At 37.7% G+C, this 20,171-nt stretch overlaps 1 protein-coding gene and 1 pseudogene across 2 annotated transcripts in view; one reads left to right on the top strand and one right to left on the bottom strand.

The window, feature by feature from the left end:
• Chm (CHM Rab escort protein) overlaps positions 1-20,171 on the bottom strand; it is a 139,665-nt gene that overhangs the window by 81,514 nt on the left and 37,980 nt on the right. For both annotated transcript variants that reach the window (XM_055598247.1, XM_055598248.1), the window contains exons 6-8: positions 14,403-14,519; positions 13,792-13,912; positions 11,508-11,733 (exon numbers count right to left, since the gene is read on the bottom strand). In XM_055598247.1, the coding sequence (XP_055454222.1) occupies positions 11,508-11,733; positions 13,792-13,912; positions 14,403-14,519 (464 nt within the window). The remainder of the gene's footprint in view (positions 1-11,507; positions 11,734-13,791; positions 13,913-14,402; positions 14,520-20,171) is intronic.
• On the top strand, positions 14,872-15,500 carry LOC129669851 (ras-related protein Rab-25-like; annotated as a pseudogene).

Below are 20,171 nucleotides of genomic sequence, written 5' to 3'. Positions count from 1 at the left end.
CCTCCCTCAGCTTCTCCCTGCCCCTCTCCAAGTCCACGGATTGGGGAGGACCTCCTCCCCTTTCGTCTAGCCCTGTTTTATCAGGTATCTTCAGGGCTGGCTGTGAAGTCCTTCTCTGTGGCCTAGCAGAACTGCTCCTCCCTTGGGGGGTGGGGAGTCAAAGAGCCTGCCATTGAGTTCCTGTAAGAGATAGTCCCTGTTCCCCTTACTATGGAAAACCAATTGGTTATTGAGCTACCACGAGCTTCGTCCGAGTAAAGGTTCTAGGTTATATCCATACACGGTCCTTGGTTGGAGAAACAGTTTCAGAAAAAAACCCTGTGCCCAGATATATTTAGACCTTGTGGGGCTCCCATCCTTTCCCTGTCATACTAACCCCCCTTCTGCCTAAGGTTTGGTTATGAGTCTTAGTATCTGTTTTGAAACGCTGCTTGGTAAGGTCTTTCAGATGCCTTCTGCGGTAGACTCTTGTCATACGTCCAATGCACATCTCATTTGTCTTTCTAAGTGAGGATTGATCATCTTACCTCGTGTCTGCTTTCTTGTTTATCTACTTTAGGTGTATAGACTTCGTTATGTTTATTATATCTTGTAGGTCTATATAAGCGAGTATATACCATGTTTGTCTTTCTCCTTCTGGGATACGTCACTCATAATGATCTTTTCTAGATCCCACCATTTGCCTGCAAATTTCATGATTTCCTCATTTTTGATTGCTGAGTAGTATTCCATTGTGTAAAAATTAATCATCTTCTTTAACATCAAACCTTTCCTTAAGGACTTTACTTTCTTCTGCTCAGCTTCTAGTCCTTAACAGTTCAGAGACTTGATGCTTCTTAGTCTGTCTCTGGCTCCTGCTTCCAAGTAGATGCTTTTCTTTTCTGCCTCCCTCAAGAGTTCCTGACTCTGCCCCAACTCTGGATTGGGTCCACAAGTCTTAGCTCCTCTGTCCTGCAAGAGTTAGGTCATCAAGATCTCCTTCTCAAAAGGATTTAGCTTCCTCTCTTGGCTAGGAAAGTCTGGCTTTGAAAAGCTTAGTTGTGTTAAAAAGTCACTTTTTTTCTCTCTTAGCAAAGGCTAAAAGAACTACCTCTGTAGGATTTTATGTATCAGTTTTTGTTTTTCTACAGCCAGGTACAGGTCTTGCTGCTTTGCAGAGGTGGGGACAGGTGGGAGTTGGGGGTGGGTCTGTCTAATCAGGAAGCTGTGAGCTCCTGCCTTAGAAACAGAAATAAGAAAATACTCTGTAGTTTCATTTTCTACATAAGTTCTTGCTAAATTACTGTAAACTCTGCCCCACGATGGTATGACATTTGATGTTATTTTTATATAACTGTTTGTTTCTCTTAATTTCACTGTTAATCCTGCTATTATATAAATAATTGAGACTCTTTTATATTTGTTTAAGCATCACAGCACAAGAACTGAGTTAGTACTGTTATCTTAACCATCTAAACAGATTTGGTTTCCTCCCAGCCTACATTCCAGCAATATCTTCATTTTGTAGCTTTCCTTGGTAAGCTCACTCTCCTCATGTTTCTTCGACATCTGCCCATGACTCAGTCCCTTGGTTGATTCCCCTACTTCTTCTAACTCCTCCTCCCCTGGATGGCAGGATGTCCACCCCTATTTTCTCCTCTGCCAAGCAACTGGTTGTAAGTTCCATTACTGACATGTCAAGGGACCACTCAGGAGCAAAGTTTTTACAATATTAAGACAGGCGACTCGCAAAACAAGGCTTGTAAGAAGATATGGGGGATACAGAAATCAGCATTTGAACTACACAATAACCTTATGCCTACACACAGGGTTCTTTCCTTATACATTACATTGCAATTATTTGATTTTTCACATATAACATGCAGGGTCTGAACACTCAGGAAAAAAATATTTGCTAGTAATTGACTGTGTATGGTCATAAACACAAACACAGATGTATATGTTTACACACATATGCTAAAAACTGAACAATCCCCATTAATTATCTTTAAATAGTTTTTCACATTGGAAGGACAAAGCGAGATCAAATATAGGTCACTAAATCACAAAATACTAAATTCTTGTGTAAACTAACAGTTAAATAGCATCTTCTTATTTCCATTTTCCCCTTGAACAAAATTACCTGCACATTCCCAGTGTGCTTATTAAAAAATGGGAAATGTTTCCTCATGCTGGTAAATCACTTGCTACCAAGCATGATATACATAATTTTATTAGATTTTTATTTTTATATTAATTACAGTTAATTCACTTTGTATCCCAGCTAAAGCCCCCTCCTTCATTCCCCCCCAATCCCATCCTCCCTCTCTCATGTCCTCCCATGCACCTCCCCAAGTCCACTGATAGGGGAGGTCCTCCTCCCCTTCCATCTGACCCTAGCTTATGAGGTCTCATCAGGACTGGCTGCATTGTCTTCCTCTGTGGCCTGGCAAGGCTGCTCCCCACTCAGGCAGAGGTGATCAAAGAGCCAGCCCCTGAATTCATATCAGAGACAGTCCCTGTTCCTCTTATTAGGGAACCCACTTGGATACTGAGATATACATAAATTTGATCCCTAAAACCACATAGTGGGAGAAAATAACTGATCCCTGCAAATTGTTCTTTGCTGTGTACCTGCATTCTGAGGGACTTGTGCATACACATACAATGAATAAATGAATGAAAAAATAAGATATTTAAAAATTAAAATTCGATTGTTTCAAATATGTTGCTCCATTTCTAAGATTATTAAAAAAAAAAACATGACACAATATATAAAATCCTTTCTGAACTAGGAAGTAGTTCTAAAATTTATTATGTCACCAACTACACAGATGAGAGTAATAAATTCCTGAAGGTAGGGGCAGAAAAAGAACATCTGTTTAGAAAATAATCTGTGCTTAAAAATCTATGTCCTGCACACACATTCTATCCAACATGGCAGAAAACAAACAAAGAAACAAACAAAAACACCAATACATAGTAAAGAAAAGAAAATTATAAGGCTTGAAAGACTAGAAGAAAATATAGGTTTCAGTGACTTTCCTTCCAATATGGTCCCAATTATATGCTCTGATATATTAATGTCTACTAGGTAGCACTATAAATAAGCTTCATTTTCATTGCGAAAAAAAAAATCTACCAATTTAAAATGATAAAAGCCTCAAACATCATTTCTTCACGGAAGTTATCTCTAGTAATTAAACTTATACTTCTTACACAGAATTCACTTAGGAAGCAAGGATATGGCTTATAAATGTCTTTGAATCCTTCACATAAATATGCATGCACACCATTTATAACAGTGGCCTTGATGAGAACATGCTGGAACTGGCTGTGAGAAATGCTTAAGAGGCTTACATTGACACAGAATACAGAATGATGGCCAGAAATCACAGAACAGGTGACACCTTATTCTGATAACCTGGTGATAAAATGTGCAGGCTACGAAGTATAGATAGTGGCATTGTTAGTATTTTAGGATATAAACAGATCAATATATATATATATATGAAATTGTAGTATACTATGCAGTAAATCCATTAAAACTTAGAAAATAGTATCCATAAGAGAAGTAAATGCAATTTTACTGTAATTCACATAGTCTCATTATATAAAATACACCAAGAACTCAGCGTTGTATTAATTTCCAAAGGACTAGTTAAAAGTTTAATATAATACTTCAAGCATTACAAGGAAAATTGTTTGTTGTTTCTAGTATAAAGACATTGCCTTGTACCATTCATTAAAAGAATACTTCAAGTATAATTTGGAGAAGACCAAGTATAATTTATATAACAAATACCAAAGTTGAACTACAAACACAATACTGACACCAGCTCAGTAACAAGAATAAAATAAATAAGTTCTGGTGACAGTTAGCCTTAAAAAGATTAGTAACCAACTTAGGGGAAGGTGATCTCATTCTGAAGTATGTTTCTATTTTGGAAGATTTGTACAATACAAAAGGTGACAAGGTATCTTAATGATGAGATCCAAATTCAAACATTAAATTAATTTGTGTTCAACATATTACTAAGAAACAAAACATCCAGAAGGTAACTTTATTCATTGATTTCAGCTGTGAGTTTGATTATTTCCAATTGTTTACTTCTCTTGGGTGTGTGTACTTCTAGTGATTTTCTGTGTGTCATTAAGTTGCTTGCATGAGATGTCTGAAACTTCTTTCTGGAAGTACTTAGAGCTATGAACTTTCCTCTTAGCACTGCTTTCATAGTGTCCCATAAGTTTGGGTAAGTTGGGCCTTCATTTTCATTGAATTTTAGGACGTCTCTAAGTTCTTTTTCTATTTTTCCCCTGACCAAGCTGTCACTGAGTAGAGAGTTGTTTAGTTGCCATGTATATGTTGGCTTTTTTCTTTTGTTGTTGAGGTCTAGTTTTAGGCCATGGTACTCCGCAAGGATACAAGAGATTATTTGGATCTTTTTATATCTGTTGAGGATTGCTTTGTGCCTGAATATAGGGTCTATTTTTGAGAAGATTCCATGAGGTGCTGAAAAGAAGGCATACTCTTTTGAGTTTGGGTGAAAAGCTCTGTAGACATCTATTGGGTCCATTTGATTTAGGGCCTCTGTAATTGCCTTTATTTTTTTTATTTAGCTTATGACCAGATGGGCTGTCCCATGATAAAAGTGGAGTGTTGAAGTCTCCCACTATTAAGGTATTGCGATCGATGTGTGATTTAAGCTTTAATAATGTTTCATTTAAAAACTTATTCTGCAGTAAGTCTCAGAGGCTGAAAACATTCTAGGTCTAGATTGTATGGAGAGTAGAAGCTTCCAGTACTAGGTCTAGGTTTGCAGACAGAGGCAGTAAGTCTCTAAGACAACAAGAGCATGGTGGGACAGGCCTATATAATCTGACTACTTCAGAGGCTGATGTAGGGAAATGTACAGTTTGACGCCAGCCCAAGCTACATCATGAGATATTTTTAACACAAGAAATTAATATAGTTAACTTTTCAATACATAAAATATATATGAATACTGTATTTTATCATTTTCTATGATAAAATAGTCAGAAATAAACATTATGTACTTTAAAAACTACAGTATTGTAAAAAGTTAATATTAATAAAAAAATTATACACTCAGACATAGAAACTATACATGGTACCATTCAGCGTGGAGAGAAATGTAAGAAATACAAAAATAATAAATGTGGTCCATACTATGTTGCTCAATAATTTCATAATCATCTCATGTTATATTTAACAAACTCAAGTGTTATGCATGCCCATTTAAAATTCAAGTGGTATCAAGTATCAAAAGAGTAGTCTCTCGGAGAAATTCTGAGCTGCAGTGAAAAGTGATCTCTTCTTACATAATTTTCTATTACAATCTATAATTACAAAATCAGTGGTAATCAACAATGTTATAGGTACAGTTTCAAGTCAAACACAGGCTACCAGTATTTAAACTTTGGGGATTGGTGGATCTGATTTCAAAGATAGGTCAGTACCACTAATTATTTTATCATTCGAGTTTCAGCTTAATAACTAGGAAAGGCAAGGAAGAACAGAAAAGAACCAAATTGTCTCTGAAAAGAAAAATCACAAAGACAGTAAAGAACAGAAATTAATACCCAGCAAACAAAGCTTAAATAGAGACAACTCAAACACAAAACCTAATTTTTAGAAAGCTAATTCAGCTATAAAACTTATCCGAGGTTACAATAGTAGCAAACAAAGAAAACTTGACTTAAACAGAAGCAGTCTATCTCCAAAGTTTATATTATTAACTACTAGTTATACTACCTATTAAAAAGCTAAGCAGAAATGAAAGCTTCCTGACTCCAACTATATTAATCTTAGAGATCTCATAGAACAAAATCACAAACAAAACATTTTAACTATGATCAATAATCAGACTGCACTTTTAAAATCCTATAAATTAATAAGAAAAGGGCAACAAGCCAGGTGTAGTGGTGCATGCCTTTAATCCCAGCACTTGAGAAGCAAAAGTAGGTGGGTCTCATGAGTTTGAGGCCAGATAGGCCTGTTTTACAGGCCCTTTTCCTTTTTCTTTTTTGTCCTAGTCTACGAAGTGAGTTCCAGGACAGCCAGGGCTGTTAAACAGAGAAACCCTGTCTTGAAAAAAACAAACAAACAAGCAAATGAGAGAGAGAGAGAGAGAGAGAGAGAGAGAGAGAGAAAGAAGAAGAAGAAGAAGAAGAAGAAGAAGAAGAAGAAGAAGAAGAAGAAGAAGAAAGAAAGAAAGAAAGAAAGAAAGAAAGAAAGAAAGAAAGAAAGAAAGAAAGGGAAAGAAAGAGAGAGAAACAACCCAAAAGATAAATGGGCAAAAAGATGAAAAAGTATTCTTCAGACAAAAGAATATCTAGATTGTTTACAGATTCTGGCTATTAACGAATATAGCTGCAATACACATAATTGAGCAAGTGTCCTTGTTGTATGGTGGAACATCTTTTGGGTATATGTCCAGCATTGCTATAACTGGGTCTTGAGGTAGATCTATTACCAATTTTCTGACAAAGCACCAGGTTGATTTCCAGAGTGGTTATTCAAATTTGTACTCCCACAAGCAATGGAGGAGTGTTCCCCTTGCTCCACATCCTCACCAGCATATGCTGTAACTTGAGTTTTTGATCTTAGCCATTCTGACAGATGTAAGATAGAAGAATCTCATAGTCATTTTGGTTTGCATTTCCGTAATCACCAAGTACAATGAACATTGCTATAAGGGCTTCTCTGCCATTCCATATTCCTAAGTTGAGAATTCTGTTTAGCTGTGTACCACAGTTTTAATTGAATGATTTTGGTTGTTGGTGTTCAATTTCTTGAGTTCTTTGTATATTTTGGATGTTAGCCCTTTTCTGGATTAAGAATTGATGAAGATATACATTTAAACAATGGAATACTACCTAACTATTAAAAGCAAAGAAATCTTTTGGGTATATACCTAGGAGTGGTATAGCTGGGTCTTGAGGTAGCACTACTCCTAGTTGTCTGAGAAAGCGCCAGATTGACTTCCAGAGTGGTTGAACCAGTTTACATTCCCACCAGCAATGGAGGAGGGTTCCCTTTTCTCCACAACCTCTCCAGCATGTGCTATCACTTGAGTTTTTCATCTTGGCCATTCTGATGGGTGTAAGGTGAAATCTCAGGGTCGTTTTCATTTGCATTTCCCTAATGGCTAATGAGGTTGAGCATTTCTTTAAGTGTTTCTCTGCCATTCGATGTTCCTCTTTCGAGAATTCTCTGTTTAGCTCTGTTCCCCATTTTTTAAGTGGATTACTTGGTTTGTTACTTTTCTGCTTCTTTAGTTCTTTATATATACTTGATATTAGCCCTCTGTCAGATAAAGGGTTGGTGAAGATTCTTTCCCAATCTGTAGGCTGTCTATTTGCTCAAGTACACAACAAGGACATTTGTTCAACCATATTTGTAGCAGCTTTATTTGTAATAGTCAGAACTTGGAAACAACCCAGATGTCCATCAACGGAGGAATGGATACAGAAATTGTGGTATTTTTACACAATGGAATACTACTCAGCAATCAAAAAGGAGGAAATCATGAAATTTGCAGGCAAGTGGTGGGATCTAGAAAAGATCATTCTGAGTGAAGTATCCCAGAAGGAGAAAGACAAACTTGGTATATACTCGCTTATATAGACCTACAAGACATGATAAACATAATGAAATCTACACGCCTAAAGAAGATAATCAAGAAAGTGGACACAGGCGAAGGTGATTAATCCTCATTTAGAAAGACAAATGGGATGTGCATTGAACTTATGACAGGAGTCTACCACAAAAGGCATCTGAAAGACTCTACCTAGCAGTGTTTCAAAGCAGACACTAAGACTCATAACCAAACCCTCGGCAGAGTGCAGGGAATCATATGAAAGAAGGGAAGTTAGTATGATATGGAAAGGATAGGAGCTCTACAAGGACCAAATATATCTGGGCACAGGGTCTTTTCTGAGACTGACACTCAACCAAGGACCATCTATGGATATATCCTAGAACTTCTGGCTCGTGTGGCCTGTGGTAGCTCAGTAACCAAGTAGTTTTCCAAAGTAAGGGGAACACGAACTATTTCTAACAGGATCTCAAGGACAGGCTGTTTGACACCCCCCTCAGGGGAGGAGCAGTCTGTTAGGCCACAGAGGAGGACTTTGCAGCCAGCCCTGAAGATACCTGATAAAACAGGGTCAGATGAAAGGGGAGGAGGTCCTCCCCTATCAGGGGACTTGGAAAGGGGCAGGGAGGAGACCAGGAAGGGAGTGTGGGGTTGGGGAGGGATTGAGGGAGCGGGATACAGCTGGGACACAGAGTTAACAAAATGTAACTAAAAAGAAAAAAAAAAAAAAGCAAAGAAATCATGAAATTTGCAGGCAAATGGATGGAATTAGAAAAGATCATCTGAGTGAGGTAACCCAGACCCAGGAAGACACACATGGAATGTACTCCCTTACAAGCAGATTTTAGCTGTATAAAACAGGATAGACATATTATAACTCACAGACCCAAAGAAGGTAAGTAACAAGGACTGAAGAGAGGTTTCTTAAATCTCATTCAAGTGACGAAATAGAAAAGACAGTGGTAGTGGCTGAAGAGAGGCAACACGACAAAAGCCTAGCTTAGCTGTTCTCTGAAAGGCTCCACCCAACAATGGAAACAGATGCTGAGATTCACAGCCAAACATTTGTGAATCATAGGGACTCTTGTGTAAAAGGGGGAGAAAGAAAAAGAAGGACTTGGAGGTGCCAGGAGTTCCACAAGAAGAGCAACAAAACCAACTAACCAGGGCCCTGGGGAGCCTATGGAAACTGTAGCATCAACCAAGGATCATGCATGGACTACACCTAGGCCCCCTATACAGATGTAGCTGAAGGGCTGCTCAGGCTTCAGTAGGATCTATAGTAAGGGGAGTCAGAGCTGTCTCTGACATGGAATTTGTTGCCTGCTCTTTGATTACTCCCACTAACAGGTCTTCCTTGCCAGACCGCAAAGGAAGAGGATGTGCTCAGTCCTGATGTGATTAAATAAGCTTGGGAGTGTGTGTGTGTGTGTGTGTGTGTGTGTGTGTGTGTGTGTGTGTTTCCCCTTATCTGAGGAACAGGAGAGAGGGAAGGGGAAATGGGAAAGAGAGTGAGACTGGGAGAAACAGAGGGAGGGGCTACAATTTGGATGTAAAGTGAGTAAATAAGTAAGTTACCTTAAAAATGTAACAGAAAAAAAAAGCATTCCTCAGAATAGAAATCACGAATAGCCAGCAAACATACGAGAGGCTCAATGACACAAGAAAACAGGTCAATTCAAAATTAAGATACAGTGCAATGAAATTTTTGTGGGTAATGACTAACGAAATTATTTAAATGTTGGTAAATATATAAAGCTAAGAGACTTTTCTATATACTGTTCCTAGGGAGAAACTAATATAATTAACAAAAGGAATAACATTTTGATTGTAAAATGTAAAACACACACTCTATGGTTAAAAAATAATAATTCATTCTTAGCTGCAAAGATAGTAGCACTGGCTACTATTGCAGAGGACCCATGTTTGATTCTCTGCTACCACATGGCAGTACCCAATCATCTATAACTCCAGTTGCAGTGCATCCTGCACTGTCTTCTGGTCTCCATGGTATCAGGTACACATGTGATGCACATATATACATTCAGACAAAACGCTCATACATATCGAATTATAAAAAAAATTATTCTTGGAAATGCATCCTAAACAAAGTCCCTGTATGTGTTTCTGGGAGTGTATGTGTGTGTGCCTGTGCCTGCTTTATCACATGTCATCTCATTCCCATGCCGTGGTTTGAACGAGAATATTCCTCATAAACTCAAGAGATGCTGGAGTTGTTTGGGGAGGTGTAGCAGGTGTGACCTTAATGGAGAAGTATACTACAAGGGGGCTTTGAGTGTTTAAGTCTCAACACATATCAAAAACTCTCCTTCCTGCTTGTAAATGATTATGTGAAATGGGACACCTGCTCCTGCCACCATAATTACCACTTGCTGCTATGGTTCCCTGCCATGAGGAGACTCCTATCTCTCTGGAAATGGAAGCCCAAATGGAAGCCCTTCTTCCAAAAGTTTCCATAGCCATGCTGTTTTATCACTGCAATAGGAAAAAAAAATGAAGACAGGTTTTTTTTCACTAAACCTGGAGCTAAGTTTGCAGCAGCAAGCTAGATCCTCTAGCCTCAGATATTTTCCTCAAAAGAAGAACGTGGTTTACAGGCCATACATGTGACTACATCTGGCTTTTTATGTGGGTTCTGAGGATATGAATGTAGATCTTCTCTACTGATTCATCTCTCTGGCGCCTAAAGAAAGTCTCAAACATATATAAGAAACCCTGTGCTGGCTAGTCTTATGTCAAATTGACCTAGAAGCTAGAGTTATCTAAAAAGTAGGACTGTCAAATGAAAAAAATGCCCCTTATAAAAAGTAGCAGTAAGACATTTTCTTAATTAGTGATGGAAGGGGGAGGGTCTAGCCCATTGTGGGTTTGTTATCCCTGGGGTATTGTTCTTGTGTTCTAGTAAGACATAGAGAGCAAGCCAGTACACAGCACTCCTCCACTGCCTTTGCATCAGCTCCTGTCTCCAGGTTACTGCCATGTTTGAACTCCTGTCCTGACTCCCTTTGGTGATGATGAACAATGTAGAAGTATAAAATGAATAAACTCTTTCCTCCCCCAAGTTGCTTGGGTCACAGTGTTTCTTCATAGCAGTAGAAACCCTAACTAAGACACATATAAAAAGATGTTAATAGAAAACATGAACAGGGGCTGGAGAGAAAGCTCAGTGGTTAAGAGCATCGGCTGCTCTTCCAGAGGACCAGGTTCAATTCCCAGCACCCTCATGCCAGCTTACAACTGTCTGTAACTCCAGTTCCAGTGGATCCGACTACCTCACACAAACATACAAATAGGCCAAACACCAAATGTACATGAAAATAAATCATTAAAAAAATAAAAGATAAACATAAAAATGAAAAAAAATAACTTATGATACATTCTCAATAAATTACCTAACAATAAAAAACTTGTGTATATGTATGTGTATCACATATATTATACATCATGTATATATATATATATATATATATATATATATATATATGACAGCATATACATGATATCACACACACAAATATATATATATATATATAAGATTGAAGGAACAATGTTGGATGACAAATATAATTTATGAAATTTTATCATGTTCAAAAACATGCCAAACTGAATATGCCACTGAGATGAAAAAAAATAAACATTAAATCACCTATAAAAATAGAATGAACTATGTTTACATGTGCTAACTCTTCACTGAATTTATTTTAAGATAGGAACATCAATAACTCAGCCTGCCCAACATGCTTTGAAGCCAATAATGGCTTTAAACTCCTAATCCTCCTGCCTTCATGTCCCACACGTTAGGAATACAGAGATGCACCACCCAGCTTTAGTCTAATTTTTATGTTATCCATAAAACTCTTTTAGAAGATATAAATCATAACTTACCTGCAAAAACACTGTGGGAGTTCTCCTTGGCCATATAAAGGAAACAGAAATGGAGTGTTGCCATACCGCCCAAGACACTGAAGAAAGTTTTTGGTAGCTTTGAGACCATCTATAGTACATCTTGTTGTCTCTGATGTCATTGCAATTGAATGTAGGACAAAGTATTGTAGATTGGGGGTTAATTTTTGAGTTTTTAAATATTCAGAAAATATAGTTTCCTCATATCCTATGAAAAGAAAGATGAAAATTTATCAATTAAAATCCATTTTAATATCTATTTAAAACCACCTTGTGGGCATTTCTGGCAAGGGAGCATTGGCCTGGGGTGACTTCTGCTGACAAGACTGAGAAGGTAGGCTGGCGGAGGATGCATGGCCTGAGTTAGGGAAGCCTGCCCAGAGACCAACAACCAATGACTGGCTCAGAGATAGCATGGAGGAACCTGATTGGTCGTCCAACAATCTATAAAGTGTTCTCTCTGCTGGGAATAAACCAGTGTATATCCACTCGCCTTCAGATTGCATTCACCCAACTCCCAGTGTGGCTGTTGGGATCCAATATACTGAAAACCACACATCAAATAATAAGGAATACCTACAAAATTAATACTCTCAGTCAGTAAGGGAAAACAAACAAATATACAACTACTATGAGAAATCAATCATATGATCAAAGACAGGATTTCATGGAAATAACCTAAGTGAATAAAAATTATAGAAATTAACTGACTGAGAGGCTCCAAGTTTAAGCACTGGAAAGAAAAGCCAGGTATTTATTACTATAAAGCGTTAATAGAGAGAATTAAGCAAGATAGGATAAACATACTAAAATCTGTACACCTAAAGAAGCTAAACAAGAAGGAGGACCCAGGGTAAGAGGATCAATCCTTACTTAGAACAACAAAGCAGAAGGACATTGGAACAAGAAGAAAACAAGAAAAAGGACAGGAGCCTCTGAAAGACTCTACCTAGCAGTATATCAAAACAGATGTTGAGACTCATAACCAAACCTTTGGCAGAGTGCAGGGAATCATATGAAAGAAGGGGGAGTTAGTAAGATGTGGAAAGGACAGGAGCTCCACAATGAGAGCAACAAAACCAAAATATCTGGGCTCACGGGTATTTTCTGAGACTGATACTCAAACCAAGGTACATTCATGGATATAACCTAGAACCCCTGCTCAGATGTAGCCCATGGCAGCTAATCATCCAAGTGTATACCCTAGTAAGGGGTGCAGGGACTGTCTCTGACATGAACTCAGTGGCTGGCTCTTTGACCAGCTCCCCCACTCCCGGCTGAGGGAGGAGCATGCTTGCCAGGACACAGAGGAGGAAATTGCAGCCAGTCCTGATGAGACCTGATAAGCTAGGGTCAGATGGAAGGGGAGGTGGACCTCCCCAATTGGTGTACTTGGAGAGGGGCATGAGAGATGAGGGAGGAAGGGTGGGATTAGGAGGGAATGAGGGAGGGGGCTACAGCTGGGATGCAAAGAATATAAAATATAATTAATGTAAAAAAATAAAAATTTAATTAAAAATAAATAAATTATGATGTAATTCTCAATGTAACTTTATAATTTAATTATCAACAAAATATTTTAGTTTTATACAATATTTCCATCCCAATGTACCTGAAAAATAGTTGACATTAAAGTAGTGAAGTAAGTTTTTTATAAGCTAAAATAAGATTACAGTAAAAGGGTTAAAGCTAAGACAGGAAACCAAAAGATCTCTAAATCTGGGGGCTCCCCTATATATGACATAGCATTTATGTTAATCAAAAGGAAAAGCTCAATATTCTAAGTAAAAGCAGTCTTAAATAGACAGCTACACAAATTATTATTATTGACAAAATAAAGATGAAATAATGAAAAAGGCATGCCATACTTGAAGAATAAATTAATAATACTATATCTCATGAGCCAGGTCTTACCAGCTCCTAGTGCCATAAATACAATAATTAAATAATCAGTTAACAACAGTATTTAATTAAAACATTATAAATGGGAACCTGGCATGACATTCTTATTGAAAATATTTCCCTTTTTGGCAATAACTGCATATGGGTACTAGTACTTGAATTATGGCCAAATTGACTGAGGGAACAAACTTTTCAGTATTTAATTTGAATGAATTTAAATAGTACCATGTTGCTATGGCTAACTTAATACATATATCAGAATTAGAATGCATTTTAGAATAATCAGTTGTTTACCAATCTGAGGATACATATTAAAATTAAAATCTCAAGTAATAAGAAAACACAAGTTAATGAAAAGCAATACCTTTGTATTCATTGGGATGCTTTTCATACTCCATACAAAATGTAAGAAATTTCATAAGCAATCGCTTTTCTACCATAGTAAGTTGTTTGCTATTGAAGACATCCGCTCTGGAACATGGAACCTGAAAAAGTATTTGAAAGTGAAGCTTTTAAAGTACATCCTAATGACATAAAAAGTATTTTATTCCTTTTCTCATTTCAAGGTTATCATTTCCATTCCATTCTCACTGCTTCAAGTCAACTTGTATCAGTTCTAATAGCATCCCTGTTAACTACAAAGCCAATTAACTCAAGAGCACGGTTACCTAATTCTGCCAAGTTATTCTTCATGCCATGAAAAGGCCAATGGCATGTCAACCCTAATAGGGAACAAATGACAATTCAAAAATAATACTGCTGCCTGAAACTAGCATTTCTTCAACATTAAAATTAACCTGGGGAATAAGTGCTCAAAATTATAACAGAAATTTTAATGGAGCTCATTTTGTATTCGCATTTATAAACCACCATGCAAAATTGGAACTTAAGGCCTTATTAGCAAAACAAGAAGTGTTGTTTATCCTTCCAAATGAGGAATAATAATTTGGTTCATATAGTTGAGTTTCACAGTACCTGTTCCACAATTCCTTCTCGAAATGCGAGAATCCTTGTAATGTTTTTAAACTCTGCATATCGACTAACATTTGATTTGATTAGCAGATCAATTAGTAATCCCCGAGAATAGAGAAGCTGTAGACAGAAAAAGTTTTAGAGGATAAGATCAACAGCAAAATCATGGACACAATGGTAACTACTACTCACACATATGGACAAATACACTGGAATTTAAGTTATGCCTAGTTGAGCTAGCTAGCGCTTCCTGCTCTCCTCTTCACTCTTCTCAGCTTCCATAGAGAAGCCTAACTTGTCAGAGCTGAGTCTCCACGGTTCTTCCTGGCCTCAACATAACCGTCCAACCCTTACCACTGTGGTAGAAGAGCTAGGAGCAGGTCTCTTAAGAGCTGAGAGTTGAAGACATTTAATCAATGAACAGACTTATGACCTCTGTACCTTCAGACACTTTCACTCTCCATGCCAAAGTAAGATGGGGAATCAAACAGATGAAGATAATAATTTTGTCTTCAAGGTAGTACTCATCAGCGCGTCAGGTGTAGTCATCTGCTGTGTTGGTTCACCCACAATGAGTTCAGCCATGACAGCCGAACCACCATCATCCTTGAGATCTCCACACACACTGCAATGCTAGGCACCACTGCTATCATGGCACAGACCTGGAACACTGCTGGCCGGGAGGTATACAAAGCCATCACCTATGTATGCTACCGCAGAGCAGTAGGGGCACTCCTGGTATTCGACCTAACTGAGCACCACACCTATGCTATCATGGAAGGCTGGCTAAAGTAGCTTTATGACGATACATAAGCCACTATTGTTATCATGCTTGTGGGGAACAAAAGTGACCTCAGCCAGGCCCAGGAGGGGTCCACTGAGGAAGCCTGGATGTTTGCTGAAAACAATGATCTTCTCTTTCTGGAACGAAGAGCCCTGGACTCGAGTGTTGAGCTGGTCTTAGAGACTCTACTCAAAGAGGTTTTTGGAAAGGTGTCCAAGAAGAGGCAGAACACCTGGACCAATGCTATCAACCTGGGCAATGCAAAAGCAGAACAGCAGTCTGGTGCTGGGAAGAAGAGGGCCTGCATCAACCTCTGAATTCAGGCATGGTCAGACTTGAGATCCTCCCTTCAGCCTTCAGATACCCTCACCACAACTTACAGCAGGAATTCTCCCTACTCTTGAGTCCATCGTCAAACCCACCCATGGTCGTCATGCCATACCACATGTATGCATCATCTGTCCACACCCTCCAAAGGCCAAAGCCCTAAAATACAGGTGTTTTGTATCATGCATGACAAAAAAACCTTAGCCAAACTAAAAGGCAGAAAGAAACTATCTAAATCAGCAAAATTAGAACCAAAAAGAGGGACATAACAACAGAAACTGAGAAAATCCAAACAATCATTAGGTCTTACAACAGAAGCCTATATGCCATAAAACTTGAAAATCTAAATGAAATGGACAATGTTTTTGATAGATTCCATCTAACAAAATTAAATCAAGATCAGGTAAATAGAATGAATAGTCCTATATCCCCCAAGGAAATAGAAGCAATCATCAAAAGTCTCACTTCCAAAAAAAAAAAAAAAAAACCCAGGGCCAAATGGTTTCAGAGCAGAATTCTACCAGACCTTCAAAGAAGTACTAACTTCAATTCTCTCCAAACTATTCCACAAAATAGAAACAGAAGGAATATTACCAAACTCATTCTATGAAGCCACAGTCACCTTGATTCCTAAACCACATAAAGACCCAACCAAAAAAATGAGAACTTCAGACCTATCACTCTTCCAAACATTGATGCAAAAATACTCAATAAAATACTAGCAAACCAAATTCAAGAACACACTACAGATATCATCCACCATGACCAAATAGGCTTCATCCCAGACATGCAAGGGTGGTTCAATGTAATCCATCAATGTAATCCACCACATAAACAAACTGAAGGAGAAAAACCACATGATCATCTCCTTAGATGTCAAAAAAAGTATTTGACAAAGTCCAACAACCATTCATGTTTAAAGTCTTGGAGAGGTCAGGGATACAAGGCACATACCTAAACCTAGTAAAGACAATATACAGCAAGCCTATAGCCAACATCAAACTAAGCAGAGACAGACTTAAATCAATCCCACTGAAATCAAGGAAAAGGCAAGGCTCTCCACTCTCTCGATATCTCTTCACCATAGTACTTGAAGTCCTACCTACAGCAATATGACAACTAAAGGAGATCAAGGGGATACAAATCAGAAAGGAAGAAGTCAAACTATCACTATTTGCAGATAATAAGATAGTATACATGAGTACATCAGTGACCCCAAATATTCAAACAGATAACACCTTGAGCTGATAAACACCTTCAGCAAAGTAGATGGATACAAAATCAACTCAAAGAAATCAGTAGCTCTCTTGTAAACGAAGAGCAAAAGGGCTGAGAAAGAAATTAGGAAAACTACACCATTCAAAACAGCCACTAATAACATAAAGTACCTTAGTGTGACTCTAACCAAGCAAGTGAAAGACCTGTTTGACAAAAACTGTAAGTGTCTGAAGAAATAAGTTGAAGAAGATATCAGAAGATGGAAAGATCTCCCATGCTCTTAGATGAGTAGGAATATAGTGAAAATGGCCATCCTGCCAAAAGCAATCTACAGATTTCATGCAATTCCCATCAAAAGACCAACACAAATCTTTACAGACCTTGAAAGAACAATTCTCAACTTCATATGGAAAAGCAAAAAAACTCAGAATGGCCAAAACGATCCTGCACAACAATATATCATCTGCAGGTATCTCCAACCCTGATCTTAAGCTGTACTACAAAGTAATAGTAATAAAAACTGCATGGTACTGGCATAGAAACAGAATGGTGGATGGATGGAATCGAACAGAAGACCCAGAAATAAACCTACATACCTACGGATACTTGATTTTTGAAAAAGAAGCCAACACAACACAATGGAAAAAAGACAGCATCTTCAACAAATGGTGCTGGTCTAACTGGATGTCTACATGGAGAAAAATGCAAATAGAGCCATATTTATCTCCAGGCACAAAACTAAAGTCCAAGTAGATCAAAGGCCTCAACATAAAACCAGACACATTAAACCTCTTAGAAGAAAAAGTGGGGCAGAGCATTGAATTCATTGGCACAGGAGACAACTTCCTGAACAGAACACCAAGAGCACAGGCTCTAAGATCAACAATCAATAAATGGGACCTCATGAAACTAAAAAGCTTCTGTAAAGCAACGGACACTGTCATTGGAACAAAATCATAGCCTACAGACTGGGAAAGGGTCTTTACCAACGCTGTATCTGACAGAGGGATAATAGCCAGAAAATATAAAGAACTCAAGAAATTAAAAAGCAACAAGCCAAGTAATCCAATTAAAATGGGTTAGAGACCTAAACAGAGAATTCTCCATAGAGGAATATAGAATGGCAGAGAAACATCTAAAGAAATGTTCAATGTCCTCAGTCATCAGGGAAATGCAAATCAAAATGACACTGAGATTTCACCTTATACCCGTCAGAATGGGTAAGAATAAAAATTCAAGTGACAACACACGCTGGAAAGATGTGGAGAAAGTGGAACACTCCTCCACTGCTGCTGGGAATGTAAACTTGTACAACCACTCTGGAAATCAACCTGGCGCTTTCTCAAACAATTAAAAATAGTGCTTCCTCAAGATCCAGCTATACCACTCCTGGGCACATATCCAAAATATGCTCAAGTACACATCAAGGACATTTGATCAACCATGCTTTATTCATAATAGCCAGAATCAGGAAACAACCCAGATGCCCCTCAGTTGAGGAATGGATATAGAAATTGTGGTACATTTACACAATGGAATACTAGTCAGCAATTAAAAACAAAGAAATCATGAAATTTGCAGGCAAATGGTGGGATCTAGAAAAGATCATTCTGAGTGAGGTATCCCAGAATCAGAAAGACACATATGGTATATACTCACTTATAAGTAGATATTAGATATATAATGTTGGATAAACATACTAAAATCTGTATACATAATGAACCTAAGCAAGAACGAAGACCTGGGTATGATGATTAATCCTCATGCAGAAAGGCAAATGGGACAAACATCGGAAGAGGGAGAAAACAGAGAACAGGATAGAAGCCTACCACAGAGTGCCTCTGAAAGACTCTACCCAGCAGTGTATCAAAGCAAATGCTGAGGATCATAGCCAAACTTAGGGCAGAATGCAGTGAACCGTATAAAAGAAGGGAGAGATAGAAAGACCTGGACTGGACAGGAGCTCCACAAGTGGAGCAACAAAAACGAGAAATCTGGGCCCAGGAATCTTTTCTGAGATTGATACTCCAACCAAGGACCATGCAGGAGATACCTTAGAACCCCTGCACAGATGTAGCCCATGGCAGCTCACTATCCAAGTGATTTCCTAGTAAGGGGAAACAGAGACTGTTTCTGACACAAACTCAGTGGCTGGCTCTTTGATCACCTCCCCCAGAGAGGGGAGCAGCCTTACCAGGCCATAGAAGAAGACAATGCAGCTAGTCATAATGAGACCTCATAGGCTAGCATATGGATGGGGAGGAGGACCTCCCCTATCAGTAGACTTAGAGAGTGGTATGGGAGGACATGAGGGAGGAAGGGTGAGATTGGGAGGGAATGAGAGAGGGGGCTACAGTTGGGATACATAGTGTATAATTATAATTAATATTAAAATAACATTAAAGTTAAATTTAAAAAATAAACCATAATATTAAAAAAGAATTTAAGTTATATATGTATTATTAAAATCTACAAATATTATAAGTCAATGAATGTCCACGATTTATTATTGACATTTAAACCAAAAGGCTAAATAATCTAGATGATTTCTATATAACTTGGTTGACAGGCTTTTCTCCTATTGTCTAGCTATATGAACATTATAAATTTTACTAAAGAAATGTTCATGCATTTAGTTATAATGTCTCTTCTCAGCTCTGATAGGAATGATACATTGCACATGATACATCAACATTTTCACTGTATTTCCTTCAGAAATGTCCTTGTTATCTGAAAGATATGATTCCGTAGGATCTAAATGCCTAAGGTTCATACAAGATTTTGAACTGGAAATAGAGACAGTTGGCATGTTACCATGGTCCACCCCATGCTGCCAATATAGACAAATAACCCAAAAGCAAGAAAAAAAATATCAAACAAAATAACTTCATATGAATTTGTGATACATTGCCATAACAGTGTCAAACTCTAAGCCTCTCATTAAGTTTATATGACATATGACCTTTTCAAGAAGTGAACAATTGTATTACTGATATGTATATGAAGTACTGATTTAATCTTTCAGTGTATCTTATAATTAATACCAGAGAGGAAAACAATAAAAATTTAAGCAATATTATCTAGCATGTTTGAAATTTAACCATATCAATCAATATTATATTTTTGGCTGTTTCCTATGTTAATAATTTATATCTCAGTATATTAAAAATATAAAAGCTATAACTGTAATGACTACAGAAAATTAAATAAAATGTTTGACTATACAAACACTATGGCATCTCAAAATTTGAGGTCAATATTAGTTTCAGCACCCAAGATGACCTGTAAATCAATATAAATTATGGGCCATTTTATAAACCATCTCATTAGCTTAGCATTGTGCCAGCCAAAGTTAACATGATGGTTTTAGAAATTAATACAAGTATTCTGACTAAAGAATGGCATGTTATCTGACTGACTCACTCCAAACACACCACACAACT

The sequence above is a fragment of the Psammomys obesus genome, unplaced genomic scaffold (genome assembly GCF_907164565.1).
Source record: "Psammomys obesus unplaced genomic scaffold, mPsaObe1.curated_primary_1811, whole genome shotgun sequence".
NCBI lineage: Eukaryota > Metazoa > Chordata > Mammalia > Rodentia > Muridae > Psammomys > Psammomys obesus.
The sequence above is the reverse complement of the archived record's forward strand: the minus strand, read 5'-3'. Positions and strand labels throughout refer to the sequence as shown.